A 16,334-nucleotide genomic window follows, 5' to 3' on the forward strand; every position below is an offset into this window, starting at 1 on the left:
TAGCACAAACAGCTCTAGCTAGGGCGTCTCCACAGGGGTCTCTGGGTCTGGACTTCTCGGTTGGGGTCTCTGGGTCTGAGGGCTCCAGCAAGCTCTGTAGCTGGGGCGGAAAAGAAGCCGGTGTGCTGGGTTGAGGATGTTTGCAGAGGTGAGGCAGGCAGGCTTGCGGGGAGGTGGGGGGGGGTGGAAACCCAACTCCCTCCCGGTCTTCCGTGACTCCATACCGGGACATGCAGTCAACTGGGCCAGGTGGCGGAGGCCACCCGGAACCAGAAAAAGGCTGTGGGGGAGAGGAGCCACCCGCGGGTAGGGCCTCTGCGAAGGAAAATCCGGACTGGATTCAAGTCTCCGAATGGAATGGAATGAGTTCTGCTGGGATGAGCAGAAAACTGAGTTTATGACTCAGATGGCTGAATCTTCTAGCCGCTCCCTTATCCATCCGCCGGGCTGAGAGGGTAGACTTAGGCACAATGTGCCTTTGGAGAATGAGGGACTGTTTGCAAGGGGGGTGGGGGTGTGCCCGCGCTCAAGCGCTTGTGCCAATGCTCTCCTGGGCCAAATCTCCATTTTACCCGGTTTCGCTGGAGCTCGGAAATATTCTTCCCACCCTCTCTGTGGCGAGGCATGTATTATCTCAGGGGAGAGGAAGTAGCTAGAACTTGTGACAGCTGGAAGAGACCTTAGAGATTCTCTGGTTCCACCCTCTCTTCCCATACCAAGGACACTGAAGACCAGAGTGGGCAACTAACTCGCCTAATGTCACACAGCAGCAGGGAAGGCAGGCAACCTGATACTGGTCCAATGTTTGCTGTTTATACAGCCCGTCACCTCTCTGCCCTAGGGGATTAAAGAGTGACTACCCTGTCCCCTTCTCCTCCCCAGCAGGTCTGGACCCCTCTCCATCATGGACCCCTGTACTTTGCCAACCACAAGAGCCACAGGAGGTTAAACTGGATCTATCAAGCTCCTCAGGATGGCCCAAAGGTCATCTCAAAGGTCATGCCAACCAGTCCCCTGCCCCTAGGTACGACATCAGCCCACTCATGCTCACACACACCTATCACTGCGGTCAAAGATGCAAAACACCACGGGAGCTCCCTACCTTACAGTACCGCCCCCCCTTCACACTCTGGGAGGTTTTCTTTCCTATCTAACCTCTATTCCTCCTACTACAGCGTGGGCCTGTTTCCTTTCAAGCTGTCCTGGGCAAAGATTGGGGGAAGGGTAGAAGTACATTTTTCTCGCCCTCAAACCCTTCTGTTTGCCCACCTGCGGCAGAGAGGATGAGGCCAGGGTATGCCAGGGTGGCTGGGCCCTGAGCCCAGGGCATGCGTGAGGCAGGAGGGGTGCGTTGGTGGAAAAGGAGCCCGAGTGTGGGAGAAACAGCTCTTCTGGGAACGGTCCCTCCAACTCCTCATCCCCTACAAAAGCCTGAGTCTCAAGGTTAGGGGAGGGTCTTTGCCGGTTTCAGAAACATCTGTTCTCTCCCCCCACGCCATTTACTGAGTGTTTAATACGTATCGGGCTATGTGTTGGACATTTTCATCTACGATTTCACTTAATCTTCCCAGCAATCCCATGGTCAGAAACTAATCTGCCCCCTGGGACGGCCTCTCGCTAAGACTAAATCTAACCTTGATCCCTCTTGCTCCATTTCCTCTGGCTCAGTCCTCCTTGGCGGTGGGGCACATCTTTGCTCTGTCTTCAGATGTCCTCACCCTTACTCGGTCACCCTTACTCGATCACCTGGCACTTCTCCAGGCTGCCAATTTTTACCCCAGTCTTGCCCCAGGTGACGGGCATTTTAGGGGGCAGAGCAACAGAAGCAGGACTGGAGGCTGGGACCCATGACACTGGCCCTCACCAGACACAGGGCACAGGCCAAGTGGCAGGGGTGACGGCCCTGGGGGCAGTCCTCAAGAGAGCTGCTGGGCTGATGGAGGTGGGGACAGAACCCGGGGCAGCAGATTCTCTCTCCCTGATGACATCTGTGACCCTTATAGGGAGCACGGGGCTTCACCTTTGGTGTGGTAACTAGGCAGGGCCCAGATATGCAATGAACTAGTGCTCCCTCAGTGACCAGCTCTCAGGTCCAAGTTCCAACCCACACATACCCAGAGCCCAGGGGCCTGAGCAGAAGTGGGCAGGAGTACAAGACGGAATGACCAGCCCTGGGCTGTGGATGGTAGCTGAAGCGAGAGGAGGAATTCGTACACCTAGCTAAGCGCCTTAGCATCTAGCGGGTGCTCAGGCCCTGAGAATGGAGAAGGGAGGCCCCCAAGCCAGCTTCAGAGGGGTTTCACACACCCCACGGTAGCCACAGGCCACTGTGATAAAGTCACACAGCCCTTGGCTTCCCTGTTTGGGCCTTTGGTAGCAGGAGTGATGAGGGTAGGGATCCCCTCCATTAGGGCTACTCCCCATCCTACCTTGGGCATGTCTGGAGCTGAGGGCCCAGACCCACCTCCCCGGGGAATGCTCAGGCCTCAGCTTCCATCCCCTGGGAGATTCTAGCAGTAAAAGCATGGACCAATGGGCAAGGGAAGTGGGAATGGTGGGTGGGACTCTGGTCCTTGTGGGTGGCACCTTCCCCCTTCAAGCAGGCACCATTAATATATGCAAAGCATATGCAAATCACCCAGAAGAGAGACACAACATCCACGGAATGTCAGAAGAGACCTTGGAGATGATCCAGCCCACGCCCCCTCATTTCACAGGTGAGGAAAGCGGCCCGCACCAGGCAGGGACTTGCTCAAGGTCACTGGGACATTTGGGTGCCGAGGAAGAATGGGAACGAGGTGTCTTTACTCAGAGTCTAGTGCTCTTTCCGGAGGGTCTTGTCCTTCATATGGGAGGTGGACAAGATGACAAAGAGGGCACAGGGCCTAAATGGGGCTCCAGGAAGGCCTACCAGAGACTGGGGGTGAGGGGCGGGGATAGGGCGAAGGGCTTCTCAGAACCTTCCCTTCCCACCTCTGAGCCTGGAAACGGTGGTGGCAGTGAAGGGAAGAGTGGACAAGGGCGGCAGCGATGCCTGGGGCCGCGTGTGGCTCGAGGGGCAGAGGGGCCTGAAGCCAGAGGCGCTGGTTTCCGGCAGCCAAGCAGCAGAAGGCGGCAGGAGAACTGGAGTGTCTGAAGCCCAGTGTCAGGGCAAGGTGCCCGCTGTGGTGCGGGGAGGGGGACAGCGCCCTTCACTACACACACATCTCTAAGTGCTCAGCAGCCCCTTCCGCTCGGACTCTGATAACTATGGCACCTGACAGACCATAATAGTCAACCCAGGCCTGTCCCTCCAATGGCTGCGGCTGCCCTCCACCCCACCCCACCCCCAACTTGGCTTCTCAACCTTCCAGACAGTCCTAGAAAGCAGGACCAATGCTGGGGGGAGGAAGGCAAACAGATGGGAGGGGGCAGACAGAGTGAGGAAAGAGGAGACAAGGTGGGGAGAGAGAGTGAAGTGCAGAGCAGGAGAAACTGAGGGGTAGAGAGAGGGGAGGCAGGGGAGGAAGGGGGGCAGACTGAAGGGCAGAGCGGAGAGGGGGGAGGGTGGGGATGGTGGGAGCGGCGGAGCAGAGAGGGAGGGCTCCCGGCCTCTGGGACTGAAGGACAAAGCTGAGGCCTGGGTATCGGGCATAGGAGCCCCATCGAGGCCTGGAGGCTGTCTGGCAGGAGTTGGGGACCAGGCCCCTGCCCCTCTGCCCACCTCCCCAGCGATTCCAGGGGCTGCCAGGAAATCAGTCCCTCCTCCTCTGCCTGCCTCCCTCCCTCCCTCCCTCCCTCCCTCCCTCCCTCTCTCCCTCGGGGCAGCAGCCAAATCCAAAGCCTTCATCTCTGCTTTTCAGAGCTGGGAATGAAAGAAGGGGAAGCGAGTGCAGCCCTCAAACCCGCTGACGGCCAGATTTTTATTATCTTTGCTCGAATGGGCCCTAGGAAGCCAACAAGGGATTCTTCAAAGAGCATCTGAGTGGCTCATTGAAGCCTGCACCTGCACCAGCCCACCCACGGCAGGCCGCCGGGGGCTTGGGGGGCACAAGCTGTCCCCCACCTCCCACCAAGTCCAGAGACCAGACTCGAGGCTGCCAGAAGCCTCACCCTCAGCTCTCTGTGCCTAGGCAGGGGCCACTCGGTCAGGAAGCCAGGCTCAAAGGCCACACCCAGGCCTGCTGGGCCTCCGAGGCAGTCCCTGTCCCTCTCTGTGCCTTGAGGACACAAGTAAAAGAAGAAATTGGATCTCCTTGCCAGGGCTGAAGGAGATAAGTGCTTGGGATTCCTCGAAAGAGAAGCTTTCATGGCAAGCCCTAGGTCTTTCCCCTGAACTCTCTGCCTGCCCAGTGCCCACAGGCCACCTGGCATCTCCCCTTCACAGGATCCCACCCACCCACAGCTGCCCATCCATTCCAGAGCCCCAGGCCCACCACTCAGAATGATCCTGAGCCCCAGACACCCCTCCCTCTGTTCAAATCCTCAACCCCAGCACCCTTCTTCCCCCAAAGACCTGACCTGGGGTGGGGGTGGGGCTCAAATAGACCCGCTACTTTAAAGAGCCCAGCCCCCTCCCTCCTAAGCTTAGGTTTTGTCAGAGAGAGCCCAGTTGGCACCGGGCAGACAGCAACCATGCCACCCCCCACCCCCAGCTCTGACCACACCATTGAGATCAATGCCCGCAGCCAAAGAAGGAATCAATGGTTCTAATTAAACCCTTTTTCCAGGGTGGGTCCTTGGCCAAAGAGTGAAAGAGAGAGCATCTAAGGCTCTGCATCCCAGCACCCAATGCTGCACCTTGTACATCTCTGAGAAACCTGGAGCCTGGCAGGAATCAGAGCATGAAGACCCCAGAGTCCTTCCCCCCTCCACCCGACCCTCCCCCCATTAAGCAAGGAGGCAAGCAGAAGGCCTGAGGTGGAGGCAGGGCTCCCGATGGCTCATTCCCAGGGATCCTTCCCCTAGGAGAGTTCCCCCTTCTCCACTCGGCACTGCCCAAGGACCACAGTTGCTTCTTCCAGATCCCCAGAGCACATGGGGGACCCTCGTCTCCATCTGAGCCCTGAGGGTCATCACAGAGAATCAGCCATCATGGTAAGGGCGGAAGGAACAGGGTGGGGGTTGGGGGGGGGCACTGGACAAAGACCCTCTTGTCCCCAAGGCATGGTGGCAAGAAGCCAGGGCAAAGCCTTTGCACTCGCTGCCAATGGTGTCTGGGTGCCAGGCAATCTGGGTGGAGGGGGGGGTCTTATTCCCGCGACCCCCTCCCCTTACGCCCAGAGCCCTCACCCCCAAGCCTTACTTCTACACCAGGCCACCAGCTAAGTCTCTAGCCCAACAACTCTTAGCTCCCCTGGAGTCCTCCTTCCTGTGTGAATGCCAGGCCTTGACACTTGCTCACAGTGGCCCCAACACCAACCAGAACCAGCAACCCCCCCACGCATAAACCCAAAGTGCCCCCCACATACATACACACGCCTAACCACGCCAGAAAAACCACCCCACCATGACAGCTGCCACCAATAATGACAGAGCCTCACATTTTCATAGTGACAGTCTCCACCAAATGCATCATCCATTCTTTAAAACCAGCAAGAAGGATAGGGACGGGAATGAGAGAAACTGAGGCACGAAGTTAGACAGCAAAGCAATAGGCTCAAGGTCACCCAGACTAAGATAGCCAGAGTCCGGAATAAGGTATCCTACCCCGCAAAGTGCTCAAACCCCCCACCAAGCAACATTCAGACCCACAAGCCTGAAGTCTGGTCAGCTATCCCCCACCGCCAATCCTCATCTGTTTCCCCTTCCCCCCAAACAACCGTAGCTCCAACATCTGAAACGTCTCAGTCAGGTGCCCCCCTCCTCCCCGCCACTGGGGAAAAACACTTCCCTTAAAGTTGGGGGCTGCAGGACCTCCTGCTTCCATAGTATTTGGAGAGAGGGGAAAAACAGTCAGGGATCTCCTCCTTGCACAATCCCTGTTCCTGCTCACCTGGCTCCCCTCGGCCCCCAGGGTCCCTCGGTCCGGCCTCCTCCCTGGGAGATCGCGCGCTGCCCTCGGCTGTCCTCTCCCACCAGGCCAGGGCAAAGCGCCGGAGGCACTGCCAGGGCTGCATGGGGAGGGGTGGGGCGGGGGGGCTAGCACTAGCAGCCGCACACGCCCCGCCGGGCCCTGCCAGCCGAGCTGCGGAGGCACCCGGCCGGCCCCCTCTGCTTCCACCAGCATCCTGCTGCCCCCACCGACAGGACTCGGAGCTGGCCCGGGAGCTTCTGACGTAGCAGGGGGGTGCGTGGGAGGGGAGGGGGGGCTATGGCGCGTCCCTCCCCAGCCCCGCCCTCTGCCCCTCAGCCCCCAGCGGTCCCTACCTCCTCACTCACCCCGGATGCTCCCCCCAGCTGGGGGCGCCCTCCCCTGCCCTCTGGCCTCCGCAGGGGGAGGGCTTAAGATCAAATAGCCCCTCCCCCCAGCCACTCCCTCTTATGGCCCCTCCCTACCCGCCAGCTGAGCGGGGAGCTGGTCCCCAGTTTCAGCAACTGCTGCCTAGGCTCTAAGGTCTCCAGGGCTAGGGCCTCGAGGTGAGGGGGGCGGGGGGAATACAGGCTTGTATCCTGGCAACACAGCCAACCCCAGAATGCACTCATCCCCTTCCTTCCCTGGGGGGCTGGCGCAAAGCGCCTACCACCACCGTCCAAGTGTGTTCACCCCATTCTGGGACCTGGGGGAAAGAGAGGCCTTTGAGGCTCCCCCCACTTCTCCGTCCCCTTCACGTCCCCTGCATTCTCCTCTTCCTCCACCACGGATGGACCACTCCCCTCCCCCACTCCCTTCACCGTCCATCCCCCTTCCTTCTCTCCACCCCTCCTCCCTCCACACGTACCCCTTTAAATTTTCACCCCTCGGGCCCCCTCCCCCGGGCATCACGAGGCCCTCCCCGCTCGGTCTCCAGCCTCGCCAATCCCTGACCCCCTCTGGTCCCAGGACTCCTGTCGCCCGGGTCCGTCTCCCAAGCCCGCACGCCGCGGTCCCCTGCCCCCCCAACACCTGCGCCCGGAGCATCCCTCGCCCCACCGGCCGCCGCCTCCCCGGCCCGGCCGCCGCCCCCGCCCCCGGCCGAAGGGAAAACACACAAAGAAAACAGAAATACCTTCCACTTAAGCATGGAGGCACATTAGGGAGGAGAGAGACAGGGACATGCCTTGGGACGGAGCGTTCCCCATCGGGCGGGGGCGCGGGGGGCGGGGGCCCCGGGCCGGCCTGCCTGGCGCTCGCCCTCTCGCCGCCTCGCGGGCTCCTCGCTCGGCCCCAGCCCCGGGGCGCGGTGCCAGGCGGGCGGGCCGGGGGCGCGGGCCCCGCCGGGGTGGACCAGCTGGGAGGGCGCCGGCGGCCGGGCGTGTGGGTGCGCGCGCGCGCGCGGGCGTGTCACCGAGTGTGCGAGAGCGAGTGTGTGTGTATGTGTGTGTGTATGTGTGGGGGGGCGCGCGCGCGGGCCGGCGCGGGTGTGTCACTGCGGGCGGGAGCGCGCGCGGCGCGGGCACCCGCGTGTGGCCGGAACGTACAAAGGGCCGCCCCGGGTGGCGGGGAGCGGAGGAGGGGAGGGGGCGCTGCGCCTCGCGCCCTCCAGCTGCGCGGCGGGATCCCGCGGCGCGCGGCCGGGCCGGGGGTGCGGGGCGCGCTCATGCTCCCCTCCCCGCTCCACCTGCTTCTCCCACCCCATGCAATCCTCTCGCCACGATAGAGATGAATCCCTGAGGCCCGGGACCGGCCTCGGAGGAGAGGGGTGCACCTCGAGGTGAGGGGACTTCTCGGTCTCCAAGCCCTGGCACACCTTGGGTTGGAAAAGCATCTGGGAAGGGACCGGGCAGGGAGGCAAAGGCGGAGCGCGGGGACTCGGGGGCCACTTTTCAGCCAAGGTGACCTCCGGAAGCCACAGCTGCCCGATGCGGGAAGAGTCTGGACCCTCCTCTGCCTCGACCGGGACACCCCCTTCCCCCGCGCCTTAGACACCTCTCTGCCGCAGGCACCCAGTCCCCCGGCGCCCCCTGCTGGGCTGTCTCCTTGCCCCCAGCTCCGGTTGCGGCCCCTCCTGCAGGCATCTGCTGGAACTGCAGAGGCCCGTGCCGGGAGGGAGGGGAGTCTGCTCATCTGTCAAGTAGGACCCCGAAGCCGGGCGCTCCAGCCCCTTCTCACACCTCTCTTGGAGATGCCACTGCCACTTCGAAGGCAGCCTGAAGAGCACCAGCTCTGCCCCGCCCCCGCTCGACTCCCACCCCCTCCCTGTCCCACCCTGGCCTACCTGTTGGCTCCACAGACTTCTCCAGCTCTGACCGGCACAGACCCTGACCCTGACCCTGACCCTGACCCTGACCCCTCCTCCTGTTCTGGTTACTTGCTTCCTCTCTCCCTCTTGTTCTCTGTCCTGTCCCTCCTCTCCCAAGCTTCTCTTGGGGAGGGGAAGGTGGACTGAGTCCCCTGCCCCTTTTGTTTACTCCTGGCATTCCCAAAGCCAGTTTAGATGGAGCAGAAAAGGGACACAGTACACCTCTTCACTGTAGGACACCAGGCAGAGTGGCAGGCAGGCAGAGAGGCAGGAGAGAAGACCCCACCCCAAGTGGCCCAAATGGCAAACCGGTTTCCCCACTTCCTGGTCTACCCGGTTGCAACCTTAATCTAGGCTCTCCCATTTTCCTGCCCGCCCGCAGGCCTGCCCCTGAGCCAGCCACATGCCTGGCTAGGGGCTAGTCTCCAATGCCCCTTACAGATTAATCTCCAGTTGCAGTAACTTAGGTGGTAGGGCCAGGGCAGGAGGTGGGGGGTGAGGGGAGGGCCTTCCCAGCTCCAGCAGGATAGCTCAGGAGAGCAGCCAAGAGCGGTGTCTCAGACACACAGTCTGGGCACACGACCCCAGTCGGCACCCTGACTTCTCCCATCCTGGGCCAGCTGCCTCTCCCTCTGCCAACTGGACGGTGCCCATCTTTTGGCCGCTGAGCACACCGTGGGCACTCAGCCAGCTCCCTGCCTGGCTGTCTGCCCAGGATGGGCATGGGAGGCAGCAGGCCCTGTGTAGGGGAGGGGGCAGTGCGAGGAGGGGTGGCTTCCCCCCAGCTGCTTGGACACGGCCTCCTGAGCCTCTCAGAGCCTGCAGCCCGGGGCCTCTAGCTTCTGTTCCTCCATTCAGGACTCTGACTCAACTATACAGACTCTGCCCTTCCTCTCCCTGTGGGGTTCCCCCTGAGGCAGGGTCTCTTCCCTGCCCCACTTTGTGCCCACCTAAGGAGAAGGGAATCAGCAAGTGCTTTACTCACAGTCTCTAATTTGACCTTCTCAACCCTGCGGAAGTGGGCATTCTCGGCCCCATTTCAGAGATAAAGAGTTAAGGCTCAGAGAGCAACAGCCATAGCCCGATCTAAGAGCAGCAACGCTGAAATTCAAACCCGGATCTGCCTGACTCCAAAGCTCCCAGCCTCGTTTCTATCACCACCACCACCACCTCCTAACCCTATGGACTGCCAGAAGCAGGGGCAGCCTCAGTGGATGGAAGAGATCTGGGCTCAGGAATGTATCTGAGGTTAAGACATACAGGTATGTCCAGGTTAAGGAACTGGGCATTAGCCCTGGATGATGACTGGAAAAATGCTTGCCCCGTCACATGGAGACTGGGGGGAGGAGTTCTGTGAACCAGCCCCCCAGAGACTGGGAACAGTTCCAAAGGCATCAGCAAGACAATGCTTTCCCCACCCTAAGGTGACCTCCTGCGTCATAAGGAGCTCTTCCATAGAGAGGAGCTTAAATCAGATCCAGATCTTATTTTTTTATTTGTGTAGTTCACTTTTTGTTTTTCTTTTTTTTCTTGGAGAGAGAGAAAGACAGCATGAGTGGGGGGAGGGGCAGCGAAGGGGGACAGAGGATCTGAAGCGGGTTCTGTGCTGACAGCAGTGAGCCCGATGTGGGGCTCAAAGCCTCGAAATCATGAACCGAGAGGCCATGACCTGAGCCGACTTCCAAGTCGGACGTTCAACCAACCGAGCCACCCAGGCGCCCCTGTGTAGTTCACTTTCTAAATTTTTTTTAATGTTTATTTATTTTTGAGAGAGAGAGACACAGAGCGTGAGCAGGGGAGGGGCAGAGAGAGGAGGAGACACCGAATCCAAAGCAGGCTCCAGGCTCTGAGCTGTCAGCACACAGCCCGACGCGGGGCTCGAACCCATGAACCCACAAACCATGAGATCATGACCTGAGCTGAAGTCGGACACTTAACCAACTGAGCCACCCAGATGCCCCTGTAGTTTACTTTTTATTTTTTATTTTATTAAAAAAAAATTTTTTTTACGTTTATTTATTTTTGAGAAACAGAGTGAGACAGAGCGTGAGCGGGGGAGGGGCAACGAGAGAAGGAGACACAGAATCCGAAGCAGGCTCCAGGCTCTGAGCAAGAAAGCGGGCTCGAACCCACAAACTGTGAGATTATGACCTAGCTGAAGTCGGACGCTCAACCGACTGAGCCACCTGGGGGCCCCTGTAGTTTGCTTTTTAAAGACAAATCCTTAACATTCCTGATCATCTGCAGAGCTGCGAGTCCATTTGACCCCCTATTCCCCCAACTGCTTCATCCACACCCACCCAACGCAGGGCAGCTGGGTCGCAAGGAGGGATAAGAAAAGATACAGCTTCTGAACAGAAACAAAGACCCTGAGGCCCCCCAGTGAGCCAGAGGGCAGATGGCATTGACCCCATGAGATCCTCTGCCCCATCTGCAGGGAAGAGAGGTGCCCCCCCCCCCCCCCCCCAGTCATCTCCAAGGCAGAGTCTCCCGGGGTAAGGAAAAGGCTGGAGAAGCCATCACCTGTGATCAGGGACAGAGCAACACAGGCATTATTTCTCTAGCCGAGAGACGAGAGCTGCTCCTGTAAGTTGGCATGGTGCCTGGGCACAACCAATATGCCAGCTGCCTCCACCTGAGATGCCTCAGGTGCTACCCCACCCCCACTCTCATTCCTCAACAAGTAACTTCCCTCTGGCCCTCCTCCCCTGCATCTCTGGCACTGCTCTTGGTGGGGAAGGGACCGCTGGCGTGTTTGAGGGCGCAAAGGGCAGTTTAACCGCCCACCTTGCCCTTCTCACACACTGCACGCAGCCCCCTTGCCTGTTTCCGGGAAGCTGCAGGAGGGAGGTTATGGGGGAGCACGCTAGAGGTGAGGATTCTCGGCCTCTCCTTCCCCAAGGCACAATCAGAACGGGGAGTACACCTGCACAAACATCTGGGCGGAAAGAGGGAGATGGGACCAGGGGTGGGCAGAGAGGGGCACGTGGGCCTCTAGGGAAAGGCACAGGGAAAAGGATGATGTGGAAATCATGGCTGCAATATGCTGGACTGCTCGCTCGGCCACCGTGGGACCCCCCCATCCCTGATCCTAGAGAAAGCCCCCTGCCAGTGGGGCTATTGTCCAACCAGGGCATGTCAGGGCCCCCCCCCCCCCGCCCCGTTTGGAACATCCACACTCCATCAACGGTGGCCTGCAGGCAGTGAGGGAACTGTGATATGACCCTGTTCTGGAGAAGGAGTGACCAGGGGCAGTGACCTGGCGTCCGGTGCAGAAGCTGGCATGGGAAGGGGACGGGAGGAGGAGGAGGGCCTTCCCTCTGCCCCAGGCATGCGCCCTTCGGACCACAGCCTAGCGCCTGAGAGCCCCTAAATGTCACCTCTCACATTCCTGGCCCTCCCATTCCCCCTCCCACCCTATAGGAGAGGAGTGAATAGCAGGTTTCAAAAGACTGTCCTTCAGTCCCTGTGGTCCCCCTCTCCAGCTTCTTATTGTAATGAATGCTAATGACGCTCCATAATTGATGCCCTCATTAGCACATCAAACCCACTTTCGGAAGAATGGAGAGAGAATGTGGGAGGGGGTTCCTCTGGGGTCCTGACTGCAGCCACCTCAAGCCAAAGAAGAGAAGCCTACATGTCCCTCTGATTGGCAGTTTTCTGAGCACAAGTCGTTGTCTTCCCTGTCAGAGGGCCGACAGGGGCCCTATCTCTGCCATCAGACTGGAGCACGGAGTCCCCCTCATTAACTAGGGCTCCCCCTCAGGGTCGGGCAGTGGTTCTTACACTGAAGTGAGGATCGGAATCCCTGGAGGGCTGCTAGGGCCCATTCCTGAAGTTTCTGATTCAGTAACTTTGAAGAAGGGCCTGGGAATTCGCATTTCTAACAAGTTTCCAAGAGCTGCTTTGAGAACCAATGGGGCGGGCTCGGGGAGGGGGGGTCGGGTGGAGGGGACTATCCTCTGGTTTTCCCAGCTTACGGCTTTGCCTGCTAATGCAGCTTCACTGGTAAGTCACCAGTGGACCCAGGTGGACCACAAGCCCCACTCCTGCAGGACCACACCCAGCGTGGCTTTGAGGCTTTAGATTTCACCATCTGACCTACATGCCTTGGTCGAAACGGAAGGACACCCTCCCACGCCCCCACTCCAGCCAGCAGCCTCCCAGACCTGCCGACTAGCCTTATAAGCCTAGGGTGGGTGGTGGGGGAAGGATGCAGGTATCATCCTGACCTATTTTACCCATGCTGGCACCCCGGAAGCCAGCTCCCTGCCTTCCAAGGTTAGAGCAACCACCTGTTTAATCGTGAAAGTGGGCGGAACCCTCGCACACGTTGCTGGTGGGAAGGAAAAATCGTTCAGCCACTATGGAAAACAGTTGGGCAATTCCTCAGAAAGTTAAACACAGAACTACCACACCGTCCAACAGCCTAATGGTCCTTCAATGGATGAACGGCTACACAACGTGTGATCTATTCATGCGACGGAATACTATCCATCCCTAGAAGGGAGTGAGGTGCTAAGACCGGCTTCAAGGTGGACGGCCCCTGAACATGGGCTAAGGGAAAGAAGCCAGACACACATGGTCACATATCGCATGATTCTGTCTGTGTGAAATATTCAGAGTAGGTACGTCCATAGAGATCTGGTTGGAGGAGGAGGAAGGTGCGGAGAGCAACGGCTTAATGAGTATGTGGTTTCCTTTGGGGGTGAGGAAATGTTTCAGAACTCAGTGGAGGTGACGGTTGCACAACAGGCCGAATGCGCTAAATGCTACCGAATTCCACCTCAAAAAAAAAAAAAAAAAAAAAGGTAATAATGGAAGTAGGGATCTTCCAGGGAGCTCGTTCCATCCACCCACCTGCAGCGTCTACCTTTGCTGGAAACAGGAGCTGGTGCCCCCATGAGTCCTGGCCTTTCCTGACGCCCCGGGCCCCTGACACCTCAGAAGATGTTTGCAGGACCCCAGGATGCTGTTTTCTGGACCCACACTGCATCCCCGAAGCCTCCTCCTCTACCCGGCTCCCACCCCAAGAGAGTCTCCCTTTCAGGATCTTGCTTGCCCGACAGGCAGGATGATCTCACAGCTGGGTCCTGAGGAGCTAGCTTCCCATATTAACGTGCCAGTGCCTTCCGCCCCGAAGCCGTAGACCCACCCCTCCCTGACCTTCTTGCTCCAAACACAGTTTTAAAAAGCCGTCTGGTTTTCCTTCCCATTGATGATTTTAATCACCCTCTAAATGGGCCCCCTGCTCTCCGGAACCTCTTCCAATCTTCTCTCCACTGAGAGACCCCGGGGCGGGCTGCTCTGGGTGCTGGTGAGGTAGGGAGGGGTCCCAGGATGAATCAGGCACATTTTCTGCCCCACTAGAGCTTTCCACTCAAAGGCCTTCAGTGATGACCCCCTACACAGGGGATTGTGTCCTTTGAGGACCTTAACTGTCAAGGTCCTGACAAAAGTTCTGTGCCCTCTCCCTCGAGAAATGAATATACACGCCCATCCACCAAAAAAAAAAAAAAAAATCTGTGGGTCTCCCTGACCTCTGTAGCCCCTCCAAGGACCCCCAGGGCAAGGTACTCAAAGTGTTGGCCACAGACCAGTGTGGCCACTGGTTCACAAGAGGAGTACAGAAATAGAGAATAAGTGTGGAGAAACTTTTACAGGGATTTGACATTCCCACAACATCCTAGAACAGGGTCATTTTTGCTATATATTTTTTATTTTTATTTTTTTATTTTTAATTTTTTTAATGTTTATTTATATCTTTTAATTTTTTTAATGTTTATTTATTTTTGAGAGAAAAAGGAGACAGAGTGTGAGCAGGGGAGGGTCAGCGAGAGAGAGAAAAACACAGAATCTGAAGAGGCTCCAGGCTCTGGGTTGTCAGCACAGAGCCTGACGCGGGGCTCAAACTCACAAGCCGTGAGATCATGACCTGAGCCGAAGTCGGATGCTTAACCGACTGAGCCACCCAGGCACCCCTAATGTTTATTTAGCTTTGAGAGAGAGACAGAGCATGAGTGGGGGTGGGGGCAGAGAGAGAGAGGGAGACACAGAATCCGAAGCAAGCTCCAGGCTCCAAGCTGTCAGCACAGAGCCTGATGTGGGGCTCGAACCCACGAACCATGAGATCATGACCAGAACTGAAAAGTCAGAAGCTTCACCCACTGAGCCACACAGGTGTCCCTTCACTATATTTTTTTAAATGTGGGTTCACAGTCCATTGGAAATTGACAACAATAAAAAGGTCTTTCACCCTCAGAGAGTTCGAGAAGCACTGCCCTAAGGATCCATTCACCTCAGGGGAGAATGCCTGACATAATAAAGGTCCTAGCTTGGCATTCGAGGCCCTCCAAGATCTGTCCCCTAAATCTTTCCAGCCTTATCTCTGGCTACCTCCTGCAATACCACACACACACAGACACACACACACATACACACACACACGTGCTTGCGTGTGTGCATGCGTGCTCTGTATCTTCCCTTCGCACGCCAGCCTTTGCCCATACTGTCCCCACCACAGGGTGATCTTTCCTTCTTCTGCACCTGTTGACACCCGATTCCCAGTTCTAGTGGCTCAAATTCCATTTCCTCAGCGTAAAGCCTTCCCGACCCCTGCCCTCCTCACGTGCAAACGCATTCTAGCTGCAGTTTCCTCTGCCCTGGGCTTTCATAACCCACTTAGCTTCATTTGGGGCCGTCCATCTCCTCCCCGCAGGCAGAGCTTCAGTCCTCTTGGTCTCTTCCGTCTTCTCCACCCTCCAGAGTGTCCACGCTGCGTGGATTCTGGGAAGTCTACTGTCCCGACCCTCCCGGGTCACTCCTGTGGCTATTCGCCCACGTCTACCTCTTCTATGCCAGGCCTTCTGGGCTTCACCCTCCGTCCCAAGATAGTTCCCAGGTCTCCATACCACTCCCTGCCCTACCCCTGGCTTTACCCTCCTTCTCCGGGGGGGGTTCTGATCGCAGCAATAACCACTGGGGACCAAAAATTAGTGGCATACAAGATTTCCAGGAGTGAGAAAAAGTTAATTTGACTTATTTTTTGAGTAGGAAGTCCTATTTGCAAGTGATACAAAATTCAAAAGGTACAAAAGGAAATAGAGCGGAAAACCAGGTTCCCCATCACGGCCTCTGGCCCCACAGGTACCCAGGTCCAGCACCAGGAGCAAACACCATTTCCACTTTCTTTGGCCTTTCAGGGCTTGCCCACGTGCTCACCAGCATTTTCTTTGTGTTCTCTTACCCACACGGCAGCAGGGGAGATACATTCAATGATATAAACCGGACGTTGTTTGCACCAGAGCACATAAAGGTGCCCTGTTGGGGCGCCTGGCTGGCTCAGTCAGTGGAGCATTGCGACTCTTGATCTTGGCGTTGTAAGTTCGAGCCCCATGCTGGGTGTAGAGATAACTTAAAAACGAAACCTATAACGAAATAAAATAAAAGTGCTCTGTTGATGGATATTTGGGCCACGTCCGGTGCAAGAGATACCCTGGTAATTATTTCAGTTCACACAATGTGAGCATATCTGTAGAATAAATTCCTAGAGGGTGTGTGCACAATAAGTGTTTTAAATATGAACCATTATTTCTGTTCTTGCCCCACTTAATGGATCCACAGCAACCGATCTTTCCCAATTGAGTCACTTATTTCTCTAGTTGTGTGCCAGCTGGGGAAACTGAGGCAGGCATTCTCTCCCCCCCCCCCGCCCCGCCCCCCTCCCCACCCCCCCACACACCCATAGAATCCCAAATTGGACAAGGCACCTGAAAGGAGAAAGAAATCCAGCCTCATCAGAGTTAGGAAATGTCCCAAGGACCCTGTCCACCTCGAGACACAGAGAAGGATGATGCGTCCATCTTGAAAAGGCAGGAACTGAAACAACGATCACTTTTTGGGTGAAGGAGGAGACAAGCCAGAACCCTCCAGGCGTTCCATGTCAGAAAGAGAGACTGAGATCAGCTCTGAGTGTGAACTTCCTGCCAGTTGCAAGAGGGGTGAGGAGGGCCTGGCAGCAGGCCGGACTGTGGG

General features: G+C 57.6%; 1 protein-coding gene across 1 annotated transcript in view; it reads right to left on the minus strand.

The window, feature by feature from the left end:
• SRCIN1 (SRC kinase signaling inhibitor 1) overlaps nt 1–6,098 on the minus strand; it is a 62,901-nt gene extending 56,803 nt beyond the window's left edge. Inside the window, exon 1 of the mRNA XM_042914479.1 lies at nt 5,975–6,098. Coding sequence (XP_042770413.1) covers nt 5,975–6,098 — 124 coding nt within the window. The remainder of the gene's footprint in view (nt 1–5,974) is intronic.
• Nucleotides 6,099–16,334: the final 10,236 nt, after the last annotated feature.

Source organism: Panthera leo, chromosome E1 (assembly GCF_018350215.1).
Source record: "Panthera leo isolate Ple1 chromosome E1, P.leo_Ple1_pat1.1, whole genome shotgun sequence".
Taxonomy (NCBI): domain Eukaryota; kingdom Metazoa; phylum Chordata; class Mammalia; order Carnivora; family Felidae; genus Panthera; species Panthera leo.